The 24,397-nt window shown below is 41.5% G+C and overlaps 1 protein-coding gene across 11 annotated transcripts; it reads left to right on the top strand.

Annotated features, from left to right (window-relative positions):
* The first annotated feature begins 374 nt into the window (after positions 1-374).
* On the top strand, positions 375-24,158 carry ZNF841 (zinc finger protein 841). 11 transcript variants are annotated; one of them, XM_077981217.1, is made up of 7 exons: positions 375-586; positions 937-1,063; positions 2,146-2,292; positions 5,714-5,805; positions 11,067-11,193; positions 11,937-12,065; positions 20,959-24,158. In XM_077981217.1, the coding sequence occupies exons 4-7, from the start codon at positions 5,767-5,769 to the stop codon at positions 23,460-23,462; spliced, it is 2,799 nt and encodes a 932-aa protein (XP_077837343.1). In that variant the 5' UTR covers positions 375-586; positions 937-1,063; positions 2,146-2,292; positions 5,714-5,766; the 3' UTR covers positions 23,463-24,158. The 11 variants fall into 11 exon arrangements, with proteins under 11 accessions (XP_077837343.1, XP_077837340.1, XP_014980229.3 ...); XM_077981214.1 differs by having other exon boundaries at positions 11,934-12,065; XM_015124743.3 differs by lacking the exon at positions 937-1,063 and having other exon boundaries at positions 2,203-2,292.
* Positions 24,159-24,397: the final 239 nt, after the last annotated feature.

Raw genomic sequence — 24,397 nt, 5'->3', positions numbered from 1 at the left:
GTTTCCACAAAGATGGAACATGTAAGTGGACCATGTAAGTGGACCACAACTTTAAGATTCATCCTTAAATTCTGAAACATTAACTTAAAATGGGCAAGAAGCAACGCTGCTTCACAGGACAAGAAATAGTCACAAATACTCCCAAATCTGGAGAACAGACCCCGCCCACCCCTGGAGGTCCCGCTTCATCCCAGTTTTCAGTCCAGCCAAGCCCCAACTGGTCACGCCCCCTACCGGCCCGGGCCTCCCACCACCCTCTCGGGCCCTCCCCCAAGTCAGGCCCCGTCTCCGCCCAGCCCTTTCCCAGTCGCGCCCCGCCCAGGCCCCGCCCCCACGCCGCCCAGTTTTTTTTTTTTCCGCGCCCAGTTTCCTGCACACCCGGAAGCAGATCGTGCTGGGGAAAGGCCACATCGCGCTGGGGAAAGGCCACATAGCTATGCGTGTGTTTCGGTCTACCTGGATTAAACATTTGCTTCGCTTTGTCTACCTGGATTAAACGTGCATTTCGCAGTCCTCGGTTCTCCATACCCGTGACCTGGGGATCGCTACGGACCTTAAAATACCGCAACAGCCCCATTCGTCCCAAGTAAGTCGGAGAATTGCTTCCTTTTCGGTTTAAAATCTCTCTGAGGCTGTTTCTTGCTCTCTGCCTTTCTTCCTTAAGACCACGTAGACAACCCCATTCAGGTCGTTTTCCTGTTTAAAACCCTTTGCTTGGGCCCCGCGCCAAGTCTAGTCCTCGTTCGGGAGGTTCGCGCCCTCGCGACCCCCGAGCTTCTCCCTCGTCGGCCTCTGGAGGGGAGCGCCCGCCGTCCGGCTCCTGAAGGAGCCGCTTCTCCTCCCAGCTCCTGGGATTCTGCAGAACCTCCCTGTCCTGAGACATCGTCCCCCGCGCCACCTTGTGTCCTCCTCACGCCGGGTCCTTCCGTTCCGCAGGCTTCCCCTTCACAGCAACTGCTTTTCCTGACTCTCTGTTGGGGCAGGTGACCTGAGTCTGTCTTGTGACACCTAGTGTTCTTCGTTCCCAAATTTTACTCTACTGGAAAATGTGCTCTTCCGGGAGGTGGGCATCTTATTCCTCCCCTTTCCTCCCGAATGTGTGGGTGAGAGGGATCAGGAGAGGAAAAGACGGGGAACGACGGAGCAAAAGGAAAAACTGAGAAGAGAATGAGGGAGACCCGTAAATACACGGCAAAAATGGATGATAATTTAGGGCTTTGCAAAGAGCAACAGTGAAACAGAGCGGTTGGAGAAAGTAGCAGGGGGAGAAAAGCAGGTAGAGAAATTTAGGAAAAAAGGGGACCTTCAGAGAGATGAAGGGCAGCAAAATAGAGTGGGGCGGCAAAGGAGGAGGCACTGCAGACAGACAGTGGGGAGAAGGTAAAAGAGTTGGAGCCGTGGCTGACAGAGCTACGTGGTGCTGGGACTGAAAGAGAGGGCAGTGAATGACAAGCAGAGTAGAGAGTACCACAGCAGGGAGGAAGCCTAGGAAGTTGGAGGTGCTAGAGTGGGAACAAATGAGCTGTAACAGGGAAGAGGGAGTTCAACAAGGAGAGCAGAGAGGGAGCTTAGATGGAGGAAAAGAGGCAGAGATACGTGAAGATTGGGGACAATTGGAAAGATTGAGGAGAAAGAGCTACAAGAGGTGAAGTAAGTTGTGACGCATTGGGCAGAACAGACCTAAAAGAGGGAATAAAGAAAGGGGTAAAAAACAGAAAAGGAGAAAAAAAAGACGCGCAGCATGAGAGAGGGAAACACATAGCAGTGAAGAAAGTGGGAGAGGACTCCATCCAGATGCGTGACAGTTCATTGGATATGGATGGTGGTTGTAATATGTTGATTTGTGGCTTTATACCCTGATTTAAAATGTGTTTCTTTAAGTTGTACTCATGAGGATGAAAGTCACGTTTTTTCTATAAGGCTTGTGCATTTTGTGTTTATTTTTATTAAAAGATATTTGGAATTCCTGTTTAGCCAGAGGGCAGTGATTTGATCTAGTTATTTGTGGTAACTCTGTTCTTCTCAAGGATGGAGTAGAGGATAAAGGAAGGGAGAAATGGGGCAAGAAATGACTGACTGTTACTACAAGATATGTCTTTGGTGTTTTTTCTGGCTTTGTTCTGTTTTGTTTTTTGGGGGGGACAGGGTCTCTCTCTGTCTCCTAGGCTGGAGAGCAGTAGCATGATCTTGGGCTCATTGCAGCTTCTACCTCCTGGCCTCAAGCAGGCTTTCCACCCCAGCCTCTCAGCGCGCTGGAATTACAGATGTAAGCCACCACACCAGGCCTACGAGGTATGTCTTCGAAGGAGCTTTGAAAGTCTTGGTTTTTTTTGTAATGAATTTCCTTGGAAGATGTTGGGGTCTCACTGGGGCATGTGCATCATTGAAGACATCTGTTTTAGTAGATGGTGGTGCCAGTATTTGGGGGTGGGGTCATTACAGGTGTGCACCACCGTGCCCGGCTAATTTTTGTATTTTTAGTACAGACGGGGTTTCACCACGTTGGCCAGGCTGGTCTTGATCTCCAGACCTCGGGTGATCCACCCACATCGGCCTCCCAAAGTGCTGGGATTACAAGCCTGAGCCACCGTGCTGGGCCTTTCCTGTTTATTTTTTAGAGTTGTTTTTTTTCTTCCCCCTAAACCTGGCCCATTTCAAGGTTCAGTTTGATAATGTGGCACTTAGCACAAGAGACTTCGTTCTGGCTTGGTCTGGTAGTTCGGGAGGCTGGTCCGAAACAACGGCCTTCCCACAAAAAAGAACAAGATCATGTCCTTTCCCAGGACATGGATGGAGCTGGAGGCATTATCCTTAGCAAACTAACACAAGAACAGAAAACCAAACACTGCACGTTCACACTTACAAGTGGGAGGTAAATGATGAGAACACATGGACACATAGAGGGAAACAACACACACTGGGACCTACCTGAGAGTGGAGGGTGGGAGGCGGGAGATGATCAGGAAAAGTAACTTGTAGATATTAGGCTTAATACCCAGATGATGAAATAATGTGTACAACAAACCCCCATGACCCGTTTACCTATGTAACCAGCCTGCATATCCTGCACATGTACCCCTGAACTTAAAATATAAATTCAAAAAATACTTTGGGCTTCCATAAAATTTGTTTAACTGGTTATTCATTTTTCCTTCTACAGAATTACTTTAAACAGTGTTTTCTGATGGTGGTGTATTGACCATTAAATGCATGCGCACACACAGACCCTAAAGCCTCTAGTTTCCTTCCACTGTGCCCTAATTAAAACAAAACATACCATTAACTGTGTTTCTGCCTGTAGTGAGTACCCCTCTCTGTGCTTCATTTAAGAGCATAATACACTACAATCTTGTTCAGAGTCTCTGTCTTCACTTCTTTCCTCCAACTGTGTCTTGAATGCGTCGGATGAAACTTTCGTATCCACCATTCCACTGATAACTATTTTTCAGAGTCACCAGTGACCTCCCCATTTCTAAATCCAATGTATTTCATTTCCTGCTTTACTCTTTCTTTTCCTGTCAGGAGCTATTTGATTTTCTTGTCACCTCCCTGACCATTTCACACTTCTCTCTGCTGCTGTGTCCTGACTCCAAATTGTTTCTCAATGTGGGAATGACTCATGGCTTAGTCCTTGAACCTCTTCTTGTTTCTCTCCACACCCACTGTCTTTCCTCATCATCTCATCTTATGAATTTAAACACCACTGTATTAGGCCATTCTTGAATTGCTATAATGAAATACTGGAGACTGGGTAATTTATAAAGAAAACAGGTTTAATTGGCTCACAGTTCTGCAGGCTGCACAGGAAGCATAGCAGCATCTGCTTCTGGGGAGGCTGCAAGAAGATTCCTGTCATGGCAGGTGAAGGAGGAGCAGGTGTCTCATATGGCGGGAGCAGGAGCAAGAGAGAGTGAGGGGGGAGGCGCTACTTGCTTTTAAACAACCAGATCTCGTGAGAACTCACTGTGATAAGAACAGCACCAAGAGGTGGTGAGAAACCATTCAACACGAATCCACCCCCATAATCCAACCACCTCCCACCAGGCTCCACCAGTAACACTGGGGATTACAATTCAGTGTGAGATTTGGGCCAGGGACACAGAGCCAATCCATATCACCCACCTACCCGTCTCCATGTCCCCTGCAGACCTGTCCCCTGACCTCTAGAATTCTGTATCCTTTTGTCCTCTTGGCTGTGTGCTCAGCCAGCTAACAGGTATCTCCACCAAAAGCGACTGCCTGAACTCCTCAAGTACATTCCCCTGTGCTCCTGAACCTCTCAGGTGAAGGTGACCCTATACTTCCTGGCTTTAGTTTTAGATGTCAGCATATATTTGAAATAGAGAAAACATGACATTAAAAAGAAGTGCTTTAATTCATGTGATAAAGATAAGTTGTGTTTACTTAAAAAGGGTCAGGAAATACATAGTTTCTTAAATTACTGTGAGCTGTGGGAGAAGAGTGTTTGAATACCTCGTCTCTACCTAGTCTGCTCCCCAGAACCTCTCTGACCTCATCTCCTCCCTGTGTCCTCCCTGCTCCCGCTGCTCCAGCCACACAGGCCTCTTTCCTGTTCCTTGGGCTGAGGTCGCTTCTGCCTTAGGGCCTCTGCCTGGGCTGTCTGGCCCCTCAGCTGCAGGTGCAAACATCCTTCTTTCTTGAGGTCTTTGTTCTGATATCACCTTCTCCATTGGGACTTTTGTGACTCACCCTCCTCTCACCATTTAACACTCCAGCCACACCCTTGCCCCCTACCCCTGGTGCATATTATGTGTCTCTGTGTTTCTTTCTGGTCCATTGTCTTCTACTGTCTACAAACTGGTAACAATGAGGCCCCAAGGAGAGAGCAGAGCTGGGAGGATGGGGCTGTGCTAGTCTTGCCCCCTTTAAGATGTACTCAACCCTGGCTTCACATTAGCATGCTGAGGCAGTTTGCAAATACATGTTTTGTGCCCTTTACCACAGATTCCACTTCCCATAGTTAGCATGGACTCAACCTTCATATTGTTTAAGGTACCCAAGTTGATTCTAATTTGTATCCAGCATTGAGCGTCAAACCTCTGTGTCTTCTGTTTCTGAGAGCTGAGCTCAGCCTGTGATCCACAGGGAGGTGAGGGGGCTGTGCTCTGTATGGGGTTTGATCAGGGATGGGTCTGTGTCCTGAAGGGAAGCATAGTCCAGCCCAGCTCCCCACTGCTGCAGGGTGTCCGGGAGGGGAACAAGTTCTGAAGAAAAGGGTGAGATGGCCGGGCGCGGTGGCTCAAGCCTGTAATCCCAGCACTTTGGGAGGCCGAGATGGGCGGATCACGAGGTCAGGAGATCGAGACCATCCTGGCTAACACGGTGAAACCCTGTCTCTACTAAAAAATACGAAAAAACTAGCCAGGCGAGGTGGCGGGCGCCTGTAGTCCCAGCTACTCGGGAGGCTGAGGCAGGAGAATGGCGTAAACCTGAGAGGCGGAGCTTGCAGTGAGCCGAGATCTGGCCACTGCACTCCAGCTTGGGCGACAGAGCCAGACTCTGTCTCAAAAAAAAAAAAAAAGAAAAGGGTGAGAAACTCACTTAGTCATTGTGTAGGAATTTATTATTCTTGCACCCTCCTGGTGCAGTGGGTTGTCTGTTCACATGCTGAGGTCTTCCCTGTGGGCATGGTTGTGGCACAGAAAGGAATGTGTTGTTTCCAAGCATTAAACAACAGATTTTTGACTTTCAGATTTGACTTTTAAAGAATTAATTGTATTGACTGAGAGAGAAGCCCAAAAGAGGATGAAGAAAGAAAAGGAGTCAAGAATGGCTCTTCCTCAGGTAAAGTGATATGCTCAGTGGATTGTTTTTTCTCCTTCCTTTTTGAAATGCAGGGCATTGGAGTTGCAAATCTCTTGAGTCTGAAGTGTTCTGCCTGACACATTTGCTCGCACTCACCCATGCCTTCCCTCAGTCCCGCTCATCTGCACTTACATTCCAGATCTCACGGTGACCCAGTGACATGAGCTTGGGAAGAGGTTGCACTGGGCATGGTCCTGGGAAGGGCTCATACCCAGACATGGATGGAAATGGGGTGTGGGTCCTGCGGTGTCAGCTTCTGGGCAGCAGAGATTGTTTACGGGCAACATCTGAATGCACTGTCAGCTCTCAGTAGACCAGGAGTAGAGAAGCTGTATGTGGTAGTCACATGTTAATGTGTACAAATACCTTATAAATTCTTGAAAAGATGCCTTTAAGGGGAGATCTTTTCTACCTGGTTTTATTCCACATTTGAAGCTATGATGAATGAGTCACTCTTTCTAACTCCACAATCTTAATGACTGGGAATGGAATGGAAAACTAGGTACCGACATCAGTGATAGAGGGTGTTTTATTCCATCATTGCTTTTAAAATATGAAATCAACCTGAATGTCAGATTAATTTAGCCATTCTCAGCATATCCATCCCACAGAGAATGCAGTGTTCCTGCAGGGACTCTTACCAGCAGTTGTTTTTTGTAAAATGGTTATAATTTTGCTCAGATGTAAGAGCCAAACTTTTTTGATGTCAGAGAAGATGCAGCCAAATTCTGTCATTCCACCAATTATTATTAAATATTACGTTTCTTTTATTTTAAACATCACATGATATATATATTTGTTTTGTGGTAAAAGTCCAAACAGAGATGCAATTTAGGCATTAAGAAGGGGGGATACAACATAAGCGTGATAGGGAGTAACATTTTATTATATGTGAAATTTATGCTAAATGAGATTTTAGGTGTTCTTGCCACAAAAGCAAAAAAAAAAAAAAGGTAACTGAGATATGGATATGTTAATTTGTTAAACTGTAGTGAGTTTTTTACTATCTATATCTTGCTATATTGTGTACCTTAAATATACACAATAAAATTTGTAAGCAAACAAGTAAAAAACAGGGCATCAAGAACACACTTTAGTTTTATAGTAAAAACAACTTACAACCTGAAAAAAGGACATCAAGGCATATATATTTAAAAACTTTACAGAATGTGAAAGAGCTTCCAGAATGCGGTAAAAGAAAATTGAGCATAAAATGAAAATTATTTTATTTTGATTTCCACAAAATAATGAAATGTCCTCACAGTCCAAGGAATTGGAAAATGGACATATAAAGAATTTTTATTTTTTCTAGATCCTCAAAGAGAAAAAACTACATAGTAGTACTTTTTTTTTTTTAAAGAGTGGGAAATGTCATGTGTCATTGGTGGGAGGGGGCATCTTTGAACTTGGGATAGTGGGGAATCTTGCCAGATTCACCAAAACAGGAAATGTACTATCCTAGAAGAGGCGATCACTCTTTCAATTACGCACCCGGAGGAACCCAGGTTCCTTTTCCCTGTCACATCCTCCACCATGTGTCATGTTTCATTGAGGAGCTACAGTGGTAAGCTCTGTGGCAAGAATCAGTGAGAGGTGTCGAGATGCATTTACACGTCATTGTGGGTTTTTAGAAAACGATTCTTCAGTGAATGTTCTGCTGTATTTTGCAAGTTTTGGAAATGTACATGTTTTTTATGTTAATAAACATTAATAGCTTGTTTTGCATCCTCTTTGGAGCAATTTCTTAATGAAGACATGGATCTTCTACAATTTTTCACTTTTGCAAAAAATGTCACCGTGGCTGCTTCTGTGCATGCTGTCTTCACCACAAGTGTGTGAGGGTTACTTCACTGGCAGTTCAAAGAATGTTTGCTGCTTTTAGGACGGTAGACCACAAAAGCAAAAATAATTATATGTTTGTTTTATCTTTTGGAAGCCCTGGCTCACGGTGTGATTATAAAATATGAAGTTTCTTGAAAATCTAATGTTTCTTGCTTACATTTTCTTTGCATGAATTTTTTTTGATTGAATCTTTAATTTGAATTTTTGTGTATATCTTTTTGTAGATTATATTTGATTACTTTTAAAGTTTCAGATTATAAATGTCATAATAGGTTCATATGAAGATTGGCAAACCTCTCCATTTCTTTCCAAAATTTTGTTGGTTCTTTTTTTTTATACAACAGTCACATTTTATTAAATTCCCACATACTTCGTTTGTGTTTGAATGACTGGGAGTTTTTACAGTTGCAGGTCTTGTCACCACATCTTCCAATAAGAATTGAGTTTGTCAGTCAGTGATTATATCTTTATTATGTCTTTCAGTAAAGCTTGTTTGTTTGCTTACAGTTCAGTAATGTTAGGTATATTCACATTATTTATTGGGCTTTCAGAATATATATGTTCTTGGTGCTTGATGGTTTCCCCTTATGCTCTCTTTATTTTTCTTTATTTTTTATAGTTTTTGTTTTCCTCCCTGTCAAAATCCCCTTTGAGTTCACTTATTCCTTCTTCTGTCTGATTAAGTCTGCTATTGAACTCATCTAGTGAATTTTTCAACTCAGTTATTGTATTTTTAGGTATACTTTTTTTCTTTCTTTGTTTTGTTTTCAGGCAGGGTTTCACTCTTTCCCAGGCTGGACTGCAGTGGCACAATCTTGGATCACTGCATCCTCGGCCTCCCGAGTTCAAATGAACCTCCCACTTCAGCCTCCTGAGTAACTGGGACTACAGGCGTGCACCATCACACCTGCCTAATTTTTGTACTCTTTGTAGAGATCGGATTTTGCCATGTTGCCCTGGCTGGTCTCGGAACTCCTGGGCTTAAGCAATTCTCCCACCTTGGCCTCCCCGAGTGTTGGGATTACAGGCATGAGCCACGGTGCCCAGCCTCAGAATTTCTTTTTGATTCTTTTTTATAGCTTCTATCTGTGTTGATACTCTTCTTTGCATGCATAGTTCTATAGTTTTCCTGATTTCGTGAGCTTGTCTGTGTGTGCTGTCTTTTAACTCATTGAGCATTCTTGTGGCTATTATTTCAAATTCTTTGGTAATTCACATACAGTCAGCCCTCTGCATTCATGGCTCATGTAGCCACAGATGGAACCAACTATGAACTACAAATAGCCAGAAAAAAATGGATGGTTTCAAGGAACATGTATAGTCCTTTTTTTCTTGTCATTATTTCCTAAACAATGCAGTATAACAACTACCTACGTAGCATTTACGTTGTATTAGCTATTATGAATAGAGATGATTTAAATCATATGGGAAGATATAGGTAGGTTATATGCAAATATTATGCCTTTTTATATAAGGGACTTCAGTATCCATAGATTTGGTCTCCTTAGGGAATCTTGGAACCAATCCCCTGCATATACTGAGGGTGGTCCCCATTTCTTTTTAGTTCTTCAAAGCCATGATGTAAATCACCATTTCTTTAGTGTAAGTTTATAGAGACTTAATTGGTTTCTTTTTACAGACCGTATTTTCCTGTTTCTTTGTAAGCTTTCTTATCTTCTTTTGGCACTTCAGTATTTGAAAAATCATCTACCTCCCCAGTTTTCGGTGGTTGCTTTGTTCAGGGAGGACACTGCAGTCAACTCAACTAGATTCTGGAGACCTTCCACACCTTTTCTGGCTGGGGATTTTGTCCTCTCTGGGCCTTTGCTTGTCATCTCTTCATTGAAAATGTTTGCTGGTTTCTACCCAGAAGCTCCCCTGTTGTCTCTCTTTGGTATTGCAGACTTGGGTGCTACAGTAAGCTGTAGTACTAGATCTTCACTTAGTGTTTGTCTGTGTTACTGCACACACTGGTTTATGTAAATCATCCTTTTTCTCAGTGGCCCCTAACCTTTCACCTTGTTCTTGTCAGTGCTTATATTCAGTAAGAGAGAAACCAGCCCATCAGTTGGTCACCTGAAAAGTCAGGATGTTGGACAGATATTCTGCTCCTTTCCATCCCCTAGATGATCTTGGGAGTTGTGGGTTTCTTTTCTGTTACCCCTGCATGGCAGGGGCTGCGTCTCTGTCAAGTGGATGCTTCAGATTTTCCTTCAGAGCTTCCATACTGTTTGCTTTATGTTGGCCTGAGGTGTAGAAACCTCGTAACTGTTTTGTGGATTTATCCCTGAGGCAATTAGTCTATGAATTGTTGTTAAAATCATTTCACTGTGGTGATTGGAGAGTTTGGGGATTCTTGTTCCTTTATCTTGCTGACATCACTCAGTATAGTTTTATAATTTGTTCACAGAATTCTGAAAATGTTTTGTACTTAAGTGCCATGGTATATATGCTAATGAAAATTTAGAAGTGTGTGTGTGTGTTGTTGTTGTTGTTGTTTTTAAATTAGTGTACTAAAGTAGGAAGATTATTTCAGTATATTATTAGTTTGTATACTTAAATATTCTTTTTCTGGGTTGCAATCATGTTATCTTTCCCTTTTTTTTTTTCTGAGATGGAATTTCGCTCTTGTTGCCCAGGAGCGAATCATGAGATTTCCCAGCCAGCAGAATCATGAGAAATACATTTCTATTGTTCATAAATTAGTCTCTTTTATTTTGTTATAGCTGCACAGAAAGACTAGGACATATTCTGTTATATAACTGTTGGATTCTGTTGATTCAACTCTAATTTTTAGACATCTGGGTTCAGGTGCTTGTTGCGCTGTTGGCAGGTTGTTGACCTAGGCGAGTTTCTTAGCCTGTCTGTGACACAGTTGTCTTCTAGTAAGATGGGAAGAAATATTTCTGTCCTAGGTTATTATGTCATCATTTGAGTTAGAACATGTAAAGCCTTTGGAGTAATGCCCGGTACATGGGGAGTGTTCCAAAACTTTAGTCCTTGCTGTTGCTCTTGTCATCAGTTTTTAGTTTCTGACCTTTCTTTAAAGCCACTAAGAACACTGTCATCTCTGAAGACACCACTTGTATTCTAGCTCATCTGGACACCTCACTTGGTGTAACAAATATAATATCTAAAACTTTCATAGGGATAACCATGTGTTTATTTCTTATTTTGTCTGCAGAAGTGAGAAATGTGCACTGATTTAGATAAAATCCTAATCTCCTATTGAATTTTATAAAACCCAAAATTAGGGACACATAATTATCTCACAGATGCTTTTAATGGATATGTCAAAACACACACTTCAAATTGATGTGACAGTTCTTTCCTCTTCTCATTTTATGTAAAGATAAGAGCTCACCCATTGCTCATATTGAAATGTGTTTTCATTTCAGGGATCTTTGACATTCAGGGATGTGGCCATAGAATTCTCTCAGGAGGAGTGGAAATGCCTGGACCCTATTCAGAAAGCTTTATACAGGGACGTGATGTTGGAGAACTACAGGAACCTGGGCTTCCTGGGTGAGGATAATTTTCCTCTAGAAGTTAGGATCTTCCCTCGTGCATTTTTGTACTTTCCTTATTGTGTTTCTTGGGAGGCCCTACATTATTTGACAGAGATTGAAGCCTTGTTGATTCACAAATAAAAAGCTTCATGGATGTTCTGCTTCCTTCTTTGTACGTTAGTGGTGGTTCCAGAGCTGAGGTACATATAAAACCTTATGGCAGAGTTAATATATCCAATTCCCTGTTCCTGTTTTCTATCCCTGTGGTTTTTTTTTTTTTTTTTTTTGGACACAGTCTCAGTCTGTCACCCAGGCTGGAATGCAGTGGTGTGATCTCGGCACACTGCAACCTTATCTTCTTGGGATCAAGCCATCCTCCCACCTTAGCCTCCCAAGTAGCTGGGACTATGGGTATGCAACACCATGCCCAGGTAGAGACAGGGTTTCACTCTGTTGCCCAGGCTGATCTTGAACTCCTGTGCTGAAGCCATCTTCCTGTTTTGTCCTCCGAAAGTGCTGAGATTACAGGCTTGAGCCAGTACGCTTGGCCTATCCCTGTGTTTTTGATTTAGTATTTCTTGGGAGAGAGCTAGATATCTGCATCTTACAGTGTTCCCTAAACATTCAGAAGGAGGCAATCAATGGATGAGTTTGTGAAATATTTTATAGATTCAACTGCAGTGTTTTCTCTTCTACCTAAACATTAGGCTGGGTTCTGGAAAAACCATGGGACATCTTCTTTCTTTTTTTTATAAGCAGGACTCTGTCTTCCTGACCTGAATATTATCTCCATGTTGGAGCAAGGGAAAGAGCCCTGGACTGTAGTGAGCCAAGTGAAAATAGCAAGGAACCCAAATTGGGGAGAATGCATGAAAGGCGTGATCACAGGTAAGAGCTCAGATGGGCACAATGGAAGCAGCATGATGAAATTGTGTGTGTAAAACTCTGCAAGTGGGAGAGTTCTGTGGGGAAACAAATTTGATTTTCTGTGAGCTCCGAAATTTTTCTTCTTTCCTGCTTATCACTTTGCTCTCCAGACACGTATAAGTTTACCCTTTCACTCTCCACGGGTTGCTGCAGCTCAAACAGAGTAAAGGACAAGACTGTTATGATGAACCACAGTGTCATCTGAATTCTCTGCACTCTGATGCTTTGACTCTGTGGCGTGGGAAGGGCCTTTTCAAAGAAGTCTCTTTTCCGTGTGGTCTCTCCTCCTGTTCTTCATTCCATCTGATCCTCAGTTCTCTGATCCATATAGATTAGAGCTCCATGGTCCTGATGCCTGGAGCTTTTCTGGTTCCACCTCATTTCGTATACTTGAAAGTGCTGGTCAGGAGATGGGGAAACATTGGTTGCCCTTCCTTTGAAGCTGGGGTCCTAGAACTGCACGCGACTGTCTTCAGCCCTCTGCCTGTTCAGGTCCCTCAGCCATTTTCTTAGTTCTTCTTTGGACACTCTTCTCGGATTTGTGACAGGGGAATGAGTTGGGTCTCCTGAGATTGTTACATAGAAGAATTGTAAAGACAGTTGACATAAAGATCCGCTCTTTATTCTTAGTCCTACACAGGGAGCATATCTTTGTCTTCACACTCTTAGTTTGGGATCTGTGGACAGAGCAGAGTCTCATTTCAAGATCCCTCACAATCCAACTCCTGTGTTTTTCTCTGTCTTGTTTATGCCTTGGCTATTTCTGATCTTACATTCTCTTTTATGTTTGTGTGATTTTTTTGCCTCTGAGACTTGCTTTGAATAAACACATTTCTAGGGTCTGACATTTTATCCTTTTTTCCTGCTATGATAACCTATCTTGGGGTTATGAATATCTCGTGGACTATCTTATGGAGTGGGTTTACTGGGTAAGAGAAAATTTTTGAAGGAGAGCACTTTGAGTAATGAGTTTTAACATCATCTTGCTACATACAGATGTGACTATTAAAGTCAGAGTAGAATGATCAGCATTTATCATGATATTCAGATAGCATCACAAGAGCCTGGTTTCTGAGAAATGTCACAAAAGTATCTCTCAAGGGTACTGTGGTAATGTTGATCTCATATACTAATGGTCCTCTTTTTTGAGCTAGCAGTGAATGGTGTAGGAATTTCTCCCATGCCGGGCGCGGTGGCTCATGCCTGTAATCTCAGCACTTTGGGAGGCTGAGGCGGGTGGATCACCTGAGGTTAGGAGTTCTAGACCAGCTGGCCAACTTGGTGAAACCCCGTCTCTACTAAAAATACAAAAATTAGCCGGGCATAGTGGCAGGTGCCTGTAATCCCAGCTACTCGGGGGGCTGAGGCGGGAGAATCATTTGAACCCGGGAGGCGGAAGTTGTGAGACGAGATTGCACCATCGCACTCCAGCCTGGGGGACAAGCTGGGGGACAAGAACAAGACTTCATCTCAAAAAAAAAAAGAGGAATTTCTCTCAGGGAGAACATTGTCCAAGTTCACAGCTTCATCTCTGCAGGGTGGTTGCCTGAACCATTGCTTATGCCACACTTTTCTTCCCCAGTATTTTTGTTTACAGTGAGTACGACTTTGATCTTGAGGAAGCTAATGAAGTTGAATGAGGCTTATTTTTTTTAAGTCCAGAAAGTTCGTTTTAAGCAGCCGTTGCTTTCATCTGATGCATTTTCATGTATTATAAATGAACTTTGTTTTTATTTATGTAACGATCAGTTCCATAGTTTTGAGGATACTCAGTTTTGTTTGTTTTATGTTTCTATGTGTGGTAGTGTTGTGTTGGGGAATGCATATTGTTTTATGTATTTTACAAGATTTCCTTCTCTAGTACACATGGTATAGCTCAGCAGCAGTTTCCTAAAACTTACACAAACTCCATAGTGTTGTGTTGACAGTTTCAGTTATTGCTTTTACTTCTGTTTCACCTGACTTCATTCCTACTATGAAAGTATATGTTTGTCAATTAAATTGATTACAGTTTTTAAGTTGGAAATTTTTAATATCTTGAACATAATTTTTTAAGTTACTGTCTTAATTGTGGAAATACCATTTAATAGATTGATCATTCTTTGTTATATGACATACATTGCTTTTCTGTAATAAGTTTCAGTTTCCTAAATATAGCTTGCTGAGTGTTCAAATTGCACTGTTTTTTTCTTTATTGGAACAAATGCTATATTATAATGACTATTCTGTCTACATTCATGTCCATCATGTTATAATGAATCATTATTTAAAAATCTAACTTTATTTACACTTAGCCCATTTCTTACACTTCAGGGACTTCTCTACTATTTATAAAACCTACATATTTGTTTCATGATGCTCAAGCAATGAAGAATAAATTCTCTTAAAAAACTTGTATTGGGCCAGGAGCAGTGGCTCATGCCTGTAATCCCAGCACTTTGGGAGGCCGAGGCGGGTGGATCATTTTGAGATCTGAGGTCAGGAGTTCAAGACCAGCCTGACCAACATGGTGAATCCGTTTCTACTAAAAATACAAAAAAATTAGCCAGGCATGGTGGTGCATGCATGTAATCTCAGCTAGTTGGGAGGCTGAGACAAGAGAATTTCTTGAACCCAGGAGACAGACGTTGCATTGAGCTGAGATCGCGCCACTGTACTTTAGCCTGGGTGACAGAGCAAGACTCTGTCCCTAAAAAAAATAAGAAAAAAAAAAACAAACTTGTATTTTGTCCAGAAAAGTTTTTCCTATATTTTCTTCTAGAATTTTTGTAGCTTGAAGTCTTACATGTAAGTCTTTATTCATCTTGAATTAATTTTTGTATATGATGAGAGATAGGAGTCCAGTTTCATTCTTCTGTTTATGGCTAGCCAGTTTTTCTAGCATCCTTGTTGAATAGAATGGCTTTTCCCAATTGTTTTTGTTGACTATAAAAGATCAGTTGGTTGTAGGTGTGTGGCTGTATTTCTGGGTTTCCTATTCTGTTTCATCGGATAGCTTTCTATTTTAATGTTAGCATTTATATCTATAGATTTTCTATCTTAGCACTTTTTTCTGCATTCACAAGTCTTGGTATGTTCTATTTTCATTTTCCTTTGTTTTGAGATTTTTTAAAATTTCCCTTGTGATTTCTAATTTGACATATTGGCTGTTTAAGAGTATGGTTTTATTTGTTTTTGTTTTTGTTTTTTGACATGGAGTTACGCTCTTATTGTCCAGGCTGTAGTGTAGTGGTGCAATCTCAGCTCACTGTAACACTCTACTTCCTGGGTTCAAGCGATTCTCCTGCCTCAGCCTCCCGAGTAGCTGGGATTACAGGCATCTGCCACCACGCCTGGGTTTCACTATGTTGGCCAGGCTGATCTTGAACTCCTGACCTCAAGTGATCCACCTGCCTCAGCCACCCAAATTGCTGGGATTATAGGTGTGAGCCACCACACTGTCCTAAGAATATGTTGTTTCCACATATTTGTTGATAATCTAATTTTCTTTCTTGATCTCTAGTTTTACTTTATGATGATGGGATAAGTTATGCTTTATGATTTTAGTCTTTAAAAAGTTTAAAAAATTTTTTCTTTTCCAATATTTTTTTTTGAAAAATGTTTCATGTGCAGTTCTGAAAAATTTGTATTGTGCTATTTTTGGATGTTGTGTTATGCATATATAGGTTAGGTTCAATTTGATGTATCGTTTAGGTTCTCTAGTTCCTTATTTTTCTTCTGTCTGATTGTCCTATTTATAAGTAAAAATAGGCCATTGAAGTCTCTTATTATTACTGTGAAACTACTTCTCCCTTTAGTTGTATTAATTTTGCTTCACATATTGAGGATTGCTATATTAGGCACATATTATTATATCTTCCTAGTTAATTAACCTTTTAATCATTATATAATGCCCTTCTTTGTCTCCAGTTTTTTTTTTGTTTTGTTTTTTTTTTTTTTGAGACGGAGTCTCGCTCTGTCGCCCAGGCTGGAGTGCAGTGGCCGGATCTCAGCTCACTGCAAGCTCCGCCTCCCGGGTTCGGGCCATTCTCCTGTCTCAGCCTCCTGAGTAGCTGGGACTACAGGCGCCTGCCACCTCGCCCGGCTAGTTTTTTGTATTTTTTAGTAGAGACGGGGTTTCACCGTGTTAGCCAGGATGGTCTCGATCTCCTGACCTAGTGATCCGCCCGTCTCGGCCTCCCAAAGTGCTGGGATTACAGGCTTGAGCCACCGCGCCCGGCCTTGTCTCCAGTTTTGACATAAAGTCTATTTCGACTGACATCAGTTTAGCCACTGCTGATGTCTTTCTGTTACCGTTTATAGGGGATATCTTTTTTCATCGCTCAATTCAGCCTACCTATATCCTTTGAATTAAAATGAGTATTTTCTGGATAGTGTGTAGCTGAAGCCAGTTTTAGAAATTCATTCAGCCAGTCTCTGTCTTCAGACTGTGGAGTATAAACCACTTACATTTAATGTAATTACTGATAGAAAAGGACTTATATTGCCATTTTGTTAAGTGTTTTCTGTGTCTCTTTTAGATTTTTTTTGTTCTGTTTCTCTTACTGCCTTCGTTTTTGTATAGTTGATTTTTTTTTTCCTGAAATGGTTCTACTTCCATTGTGTGTGTCTTCTATACATTCTTTGTGGTTACCGTTGCAATTACAGAAAACACTTTTGATTTATAACATCCTATTTTCAACTAATAACAGCTTAACTTCAATTACATACAAAAATGACTTTTTTACAGATCTGCTTCCATGTTATGTTTTGTCTTTTTTTTTTTTCCTTTTTGTGGAGAACGGGGTCTCGCTATATTACCCAGACAGGTCTCGAACTCCTGGGCTCAAGCTATCCTCCCGCCTCTGCCTCCCTGAGAGCTGGGATTACAGGCGTGAGCCACCACGCCCGGCTTCCATGTTGTGTTTTGATATCCCAGTTACTTTCATTGTATATACTGTGTCTCCATTGACATATATTTCAACCTTGACAAGAGTCTCCTGCTTTCTTTGTTTTCTCAAATCTTTGCCTGTTGTGCTAGGGTCCTCATTCTGCACCCCATGTCTCCTTAACATTCTTGTACTATCAATAAAGTTTTATGGTATCATTATATGTGTGTATGAAATGAATTCATCCATCTCCTCTTCATGGCAGTTTTCAAGTTTTTTCTTAAGGACTGAATTATAAGAACAGTCTTTCACATATCTCCTGATAGGTAGGGTTGTTGAGCATATACCTGGAAATAGAACTCATGGGACATTCAATTTGATAAATTTCATAGCAAATATTATAGAGACATAATCTGTTTTCTTCCCATATCATCATACCACCTCCTTTTTAATTGTCTTCCCTTGTTGTCCTGCACCCATAGTGTATTTCTCACATTTAAGTATTAGTACAATGCTACTTCTACATTAGTTTCTCTTTTCTTCCAAAGCCAGGATTTTAGTTGTTTCTTGTGCAGTTACATTCCACAGCTCTGCAAGCACACAAACCTTGCTGCCCCATGCTTATTACTCCTTGCTCTCCCGGCTTGCCCTTTCTCCTCTTGGGCCTTTCCTAACATATTACTTTGGTCCAGATGGACTACCCAGTTACTGCCTAGCGTATTAATTTTATACTTCCATTATTGCAGAACTCCCTCACCTCCTATGCTACTCTCATTCTGTAAGGGGTCACCCCTACTCATTTATTTGACCATTGTCTGATAACACTGCCTAAATCAATATGATGACTCAGAAACCGTTCGTTATTCATGACGGATGGCTGAATAATGCTTTTGGCAACACAGCATTGCAGGGAGCCGAAGGTCCATGGGACGTGACCAACTCAGCATTCCACTGGAGGCTATATGATCAAACAGCAAATTGTTTATCATGAATGCAGGATGTGGGCAAACTCATGACTGCTTCTGCTGACAGAAGTTTTGCTGGAGGCAATCACTCCCTGGCGCCAAGGTTATCTACTGCAATATCTAGAGCCTGTTGTTTGAGGAATGCAGTCTTGCAAACCTACTTTGGGCTGAGCAGCTGACCCCTTCTTCCACCCTCCTTCTCACTATCTCTCTTGCTTAGTAAATACAGAGGGCTGTGTAAAGCTCAGGGCCCTTGTCCACTAGAGGCAAGGTGCCCCCGACCCCTTCCAAATATACTCTTTTGTCTCTTGTCTTTTATTCCCGCATTCGCCCCCTTTGTTCAGTTCCCCTAGGTCCATGTGGGTTACATAGTGGCACCCTGAACAGCGACAGAATCAGGTGCTCTACACAAAATGGCTCTTGAATTATTTCTACACTCTTGATATTTGGGTTGACCTGTTATCTGCACTGCTTGTTTGGGAGTTGTTTTTAAAAACATGTTTGATCTTGCAAACCCAGGTTCTTATATCTTACTTTCTTTGTAAATTGGGTATAGATACATAAATGCTGTGGGCATATTTAGTGTGCTTGTTTGTTAAATAATGATAACTTACCTAAAGCCTTTTTAAACAAGTTAATGCTGTTAGCTAGCTTAGAATATTGCATGTTTTATAGTAAAGACTCACAAATTTGTTTAATAACGTGTATCAACATTGTTTCATGTTTATAATGAGATAGCATATTGGCTTTACCTTAATCAGCATGGCTAGCTATATCAGATACCATAGATAGGATGGTTTAAACAGCAGAAATTGACTTTTCACAGATCTAGGTGGTACAAAGTTCAACATGTCAGAGTCAGCCACTTTGGTTCTTGGTGTGGGCTTTTTTCTGGTGTGCCATGGCTGACTGTTTTTGTGTTCTCATGTGGCAGAAAGATTGTCATGCAAAAAAACAGAAGCTTTTTCACGTCTCTTCTAATTGCATTCCTGAAGTTCTATGCACCATCCTGACGTAATTGCCACCCAAAGACCACACTTCCAAATACTATATCACACTGAGGATGGGACCTTAACATAGGAATTTTGGCAGACATAAGTCTTTATATCAGAACAGTCTATATTGTATCTGTAAATTTTCATTTTGCAGTTTGTTCCAAACAGTGTTGTCTTTTATCTTAGTTCATACATTTTCCAAGTGCAATCTCTGTATCATACATGTTTTGTGGCCAATGAACTGGATAATTAAAGACAATGAACAGGACTGGGTACGGTGGCTCACGCCTGTAATTCCAGCACTTTGGGAGGCAGAGGTGGGCAGATTGTTTGAGCTCAGGAGTTCCAGACCAGCCTGGGCAACATGGCAAAACCTCATTTCTATGAAAACTACAAAAAAATTAACTGGGCATGATGGCGTGCATCTATCTGTGGTCCCAGCTCTCAGGAGGCTGAGGTGGGAGGATCGCTTGAGCCTATGAGCTGGAGGTTGCAGTGAGGTAAGATCATGCCACTGCACTCCAGCCTGGGTGAGAGAATGAGACTCCATCTCAACCAAAAGCAAAAAAAGACAATGAATACATAGGGAGTTGCTCTATTGTTTGTTACATAGTTGTAGGAACGAAATCATAACTGGAATTTCTGATTTCCTTTCCCAAGTTTTATTCTTTTTTTGAGGCAGTCTCTCTCTGTTGCCCAGGCTGAAGTGCAGTGTCGCAATCTTGACTGACTGCATCCTCCCCCTTACGGGTTTATGTGACTCTCGTGCTTCAGCCTCCTGAGTACTTGGGATTACAGGCATGCACCATCACAGTTGGCTAATTTTTTATATTTTTAGTAGAGACGAGGTTTCACCATGTTGGCCTGGCTAGTCTCGAACTCTTGGCCTCAAGTGATCTGCCCGCCTTGGCCTCTCAAAATGCTGGGATTATAGGTCTGAGTCACCATACCTGTTCCCTTTTTTTTTTTTTTTTTGAGATGGAGTCTTGGTCTGTCGCCCAGACTGGAGTACAGTGGCGCAATCTCAGCTCACTGCAACCTCTGCCTCCTAGGTTCCAACGATTCTCCTGCCTCAGGCTCCCGAGTAGCTGGGATTATAGGCATGTGCCACTATGCCCAGCTGATTGTTACTTTTAGTATAGACAGGATTTCACCATGTTGGCCAAGCTAGTCTCGAACTCCTGACCTTGTGATCCACCTGCCTCAGCCTCCCAAAATGCTGGGATTACAGGCATGAGCCACTGCGCCTGGCTGACCTGTCCGCAATTTTCAATCTTTATTATGTTATGTATTTACCTTTCTCTCATCCAAGTACTAACCAGTTCTGACACTGCTTAGCTTCTGAGATCAGATAGATCAGATGCATTCACGGTGGTATGGCCATAGACATATTTACCTTTCTTTTATCTTTAAAAGCCAGTGATCTCAACGTATTTTCTAGTTATCATATGCTGCCTCTAGAAGTTCTTGCTTATTATTAATGGAGAATTGTTTAGAATTTCATACTATAAATTTGTATTTTGTGGTTGTTCATTATTTACCTGCTGGTTTTATCACAGGCTATTAGAATGTTTTATTTATTAATTTATATTATGATTATTAATTAGTTAATATTTACCATTACAGTATATCTTGCTGTGGTTTTAGCATTTATTTGTATGAAATAAATATATGTAACTTTTTTTCTCTTCTATTATGAGGGAGCCATATGTTTACTGCCAGTTGGTGTGTCATTTGGGGTCAGTGGTTGCAAAAGACTTGTTTTGGTGCTCATTTATGTTTGCACAACACAAGTCTTTTGGTCAAAGGATGTTTGAAACTAGGCTTTCCTAAAATTGATTTGAATTACATGTGATCATCTTTACTACAGAATTCTATTCATTTTGCATTTGTACAAATAGAAGATCATGGTAGAAAAGTTTCACAACTTGCTAGCATATTATGTTTAGTGTAGTGTGTTTTCAGTATAAAATAATATTTACCAATAATAGTTATTTTAAAACTCCATGTTCATTATATTTTGCAGGTATCTCTCCTAAACGTGTGATCAAGGAATTACCACCAATACAGAACAATAACACAGGAGAAAAATTCCAAACAGTGATGTTGGAAGGACATGAAAGCTATGACATTGAAAATGTTTACTTCAGAGAAATCCACAAAAATCTACAGGACCTTGACTTTCAATGGAAAGATGGTGAAATAAATTGTAAAGAAGCACCGATGACCCATAAAAACAATCTTACTGGTACAACAGTTCGACATAGTCAAGGGGACGTAGAAAACAAGCATATTGAAAATCAGCTTATATTAAGCTTTCAGTCCGGTCTGGCTGAATTGCAGAAATTTCAAACTGCAGGGAAAATTTATGAATGTAATCAAATTGAGAAGACAGTTAATAATGGTTTTTTAGCTTCACCACTTCAAAGAATTTTTCCTAGTGTCCAAACCAACATTTCTAGGAAATATGGGAATGATTTTTTGCAACTTTCGTTACCTAGACAAGATGAGGAAACATACATTGGGGAAAAACCTTACATAGGTAATGAGTGTGGCAAAGCCTTTAGAGTGTCTCCAAGTCTTATTAATCATCAGATGATACATACAACAGAGAAACCTTACAGATGCAATGAGTCTGGCAAAGCCTTTAATCGGGGCTCACTACTAACAATACATCAGATAGTCCATAGAAGAGGGAAACCATATCAATGTGATGTATGTGGCAAGATCTTCAGACAAAATTCAGATCTTATAAATCACCAGAGAAGTCACACTGGAGACAAGCCCTACATATGTAATGAATGTGGCAAGTCCTTTAGTAAAAGTTCTCACCTTGCAGTTCATCAGAGAATTCATACTGGAGAGAAACCTTACAAATGTAATCGATGTGGGAAGTGCTTTAGTCAAAGTTCCTCTCTTGCAACTCATCAGACAGTTCATACTGGAGACAAACCCTACAAATGTAATGAGTGTGGCAAAACCTTTAAACGGAACTCAAGCCTCACTGCACATCAGATAATCCATGCAGGAAAGAAACCATATACATGTGAGGTATGTGGCAAGGTCTTTTATCAAAATTCACAACTTGTAAGGCACCAGATAATTCATACTGGAGAGACACCTTACAAATGTAATGAATGTGGCAAGGTCTTCTTTCAACGTTCACGTCTTGCAGGGCATCGGAGAATTCATACTGGAGAGAAACCTTACAAATGTAATGAATGTGGCAAGGTCTTCAGTCAACATTCACATCTTGCAGTGCATCGGAGAGTTCATACTGGAGAGAAACCTTACAAATGTAATGAATGTGGCAAAGCCTTTAATTGGGGCTCATTACTCACTATACATCAGAGAATTCATACCGGAGAGAAACCTTACAAATGTAATGTGTGTGGCAAGGTCTTTAATTATGGTGGATACCTTTCAGTTCATATGAGATGTCATACTGGAGAGAAACCGCTCCATTGTAATAAATGTGGCATGGTCTTCACTTACTATTCATGCCTAGCACGTCATCAGAGAATGCATACTGGAGAGAAACCTTACAAATGTAATGTGTGTGGCAAGGTCTTCATTGACAGTGGAAACCTTTCAATACATAGGCGAAGTCATACTGGAGAGAAACCTTTCCAGTGTAACGAATGTGGCAAGGTCTTCAGTTACTACTCATGCCTAGCGCGTCATCGGAAAATTCATACTGGAGAGAAACCTTACAAATGTAATGATTGTGGCAAAGCCTATACTCAGCGTTCAAGCCTCACTAAACATCTGGTAATTCATACTGGAGGGAACCCTTACCACTGTAATGAGTTTGGCGAGGCTTTTATCCAAAGTTCAAAACTTGCAAAATATCACAGAAATCCTACTGGGGAGAAACCACACAAATGTAGTGAATGTGGTAGAACTTTTAGTCATAAAACAAGTCTGGTGTACCATCAGAGAAGACATACTGGAGAGATGCCATACAAATGTATTGAATGTGGGAAAGTCTTTAATTCCACTACAACCCTTGCAAGGCATCGGAGAATTCATACTGGAGAGAAACCTTACAAATGTAATGAATGTGGCAAGGTCTTCCGTTACCGCTCAGGCCTTGCACGTCATTGGAGTATTCATACTGGAGAGAAACCTTACAAATGTAATGAGTGTGGCAAAGCCTTTAGAGTACGTTCAATTCTGCTTAATCATCAGATGATGCATACTGGAGAGAAACCTTATAAATGTAATGAATGTGGTAAAGCTTTTATCGAAAGGTCAAACTTGGTTTACCATCAGAGAAACCATACTGGAGAGAAGCCATACAAATGTATTGAATGTGGCAAGGCATTTGGGCGGCGGTCTTGCCTCACTAAACACCAACGAATTCATTCTGGTGAAAAACCTTATAAATGTAATGAGTGTGGCAAATCTTACATTAGTCGCTCAGGCCTTACTAAACATCAGATAAAACATACTGGAGAGAACCTTACAACTAAACTCAATGTGGAAAGGCCTTTAGACGTTGTCCTAACTTCTGGGATCCCCAAATAATTTATACTTAACTGATACAATTTGTCTATTTGTCCCTTCCCTTTGAAGTCTCATGTGGAATTGTAATCTCCAGCATTGGAGGTGGGGCCTAGTGGGAGGCAACTGGATCATGGGGGTGGATTTCTCAAGAAAGGTTTAGTACCATCCCCTTGTTGCTGTCCTTGTGATAGTGAGTTCTCATGAGGTCTGGCTGTTTAAAAGTGAATGGCAGGGCCAGGCGCCTGTCTCATGCCTGTAATCCCAGCACTTTGGGAGACTGTGGACGGACCACTTGAGGTCAGGCATTCGAGAGCAGCCTGGCCAACATGGTGAAACCCTGTCTCTGCCTAAAATACAAAAAATTAGCTGGGCTTCATGGTGGGCACTTGTAGTACCAGCTACTCGAGAAGATGAGTCAGGAGAATTGCTTGAACCCTGGAGGTGGAGGCTGCAGTGACCCAAGATCGTGCCACTGCACTCCTGCCTGGGCAACAGAGTGAGACTCCGTCACACACACACACGCACGCACGCATGAAAGTGAATAGCACCTCCCTCTTGTTTGTTCCCCTTCTGGCTATGTGACATGCCCACTCCCCCTTCACCTTCCACCATCATTTTAACCTTCCCGAGGCTTCCCCAGAGGGTGAGCAGATGGCAGCACCATGTTTCCTGTAAAGCCTACAAAATTGTGAGCCAATTAAACCTCTTTATACATTAGCCTCAGGTATTTCTTTCTAGCAATGCAATTATGGCCTAATACATTTACACATGAAGTGAAGAATATAGCTAAGTTTCAAGCAAGTGTTCACTAGGCATAAGAATATACATCCTGGAGAGGAATCACAGAAGTGTAATATGTGTGGCAAGAATACTAAAGGTCAAAACTTGTGGATCTATAAATAACTCAAAGTGCAGATATGCTTTACAAATGAAATGAGTGTGGCAAAAACTTTGTA

The sequence above is a fragment of the Macaca mulatta genome, chromosome 19 (genome assembly GCF_049350105.2).
Source record: "Macaca mulatta isolate MMU2019108-1 chromosome 19, T2T-MMU8v2.0, whole genome shotgun sequence".
Lineage (NCBI taxonomy): Eukaryota > Metazoa > Chordata > Mammalia > Primates > Cercopithecidae > Macaca > Macaca mulatta.
Note: the sequence above shows the minus strand (reverse complement) of the source record. Positions and strands in the feature narration are given on the sequence as shown.

Bases quoted from the DNA above. Each gene is read 5' to 3' on its own strand.
- ZNF841 (XM_015124742.3), top strand. From the start codon at position 5,767: ATGAAGAAAGAAAAGGAGTCAAGAATGGCTCTTCCTCAG. The intron at 5,806-11,066 runs GTAAAGTGATAT...TTTTCATTTCAG, and splicing joins CAAGAATGGCTCTTCCTCAG to GGATCTTTGACATTCAGGGA. The intron at 12,066-20,958 runs GTAAGAGCTCAG...TATATTTTGCAG, and splicing joins CATGAAAGGCGTGATCACAG to GTATCTCTCCTAAACGTGTG.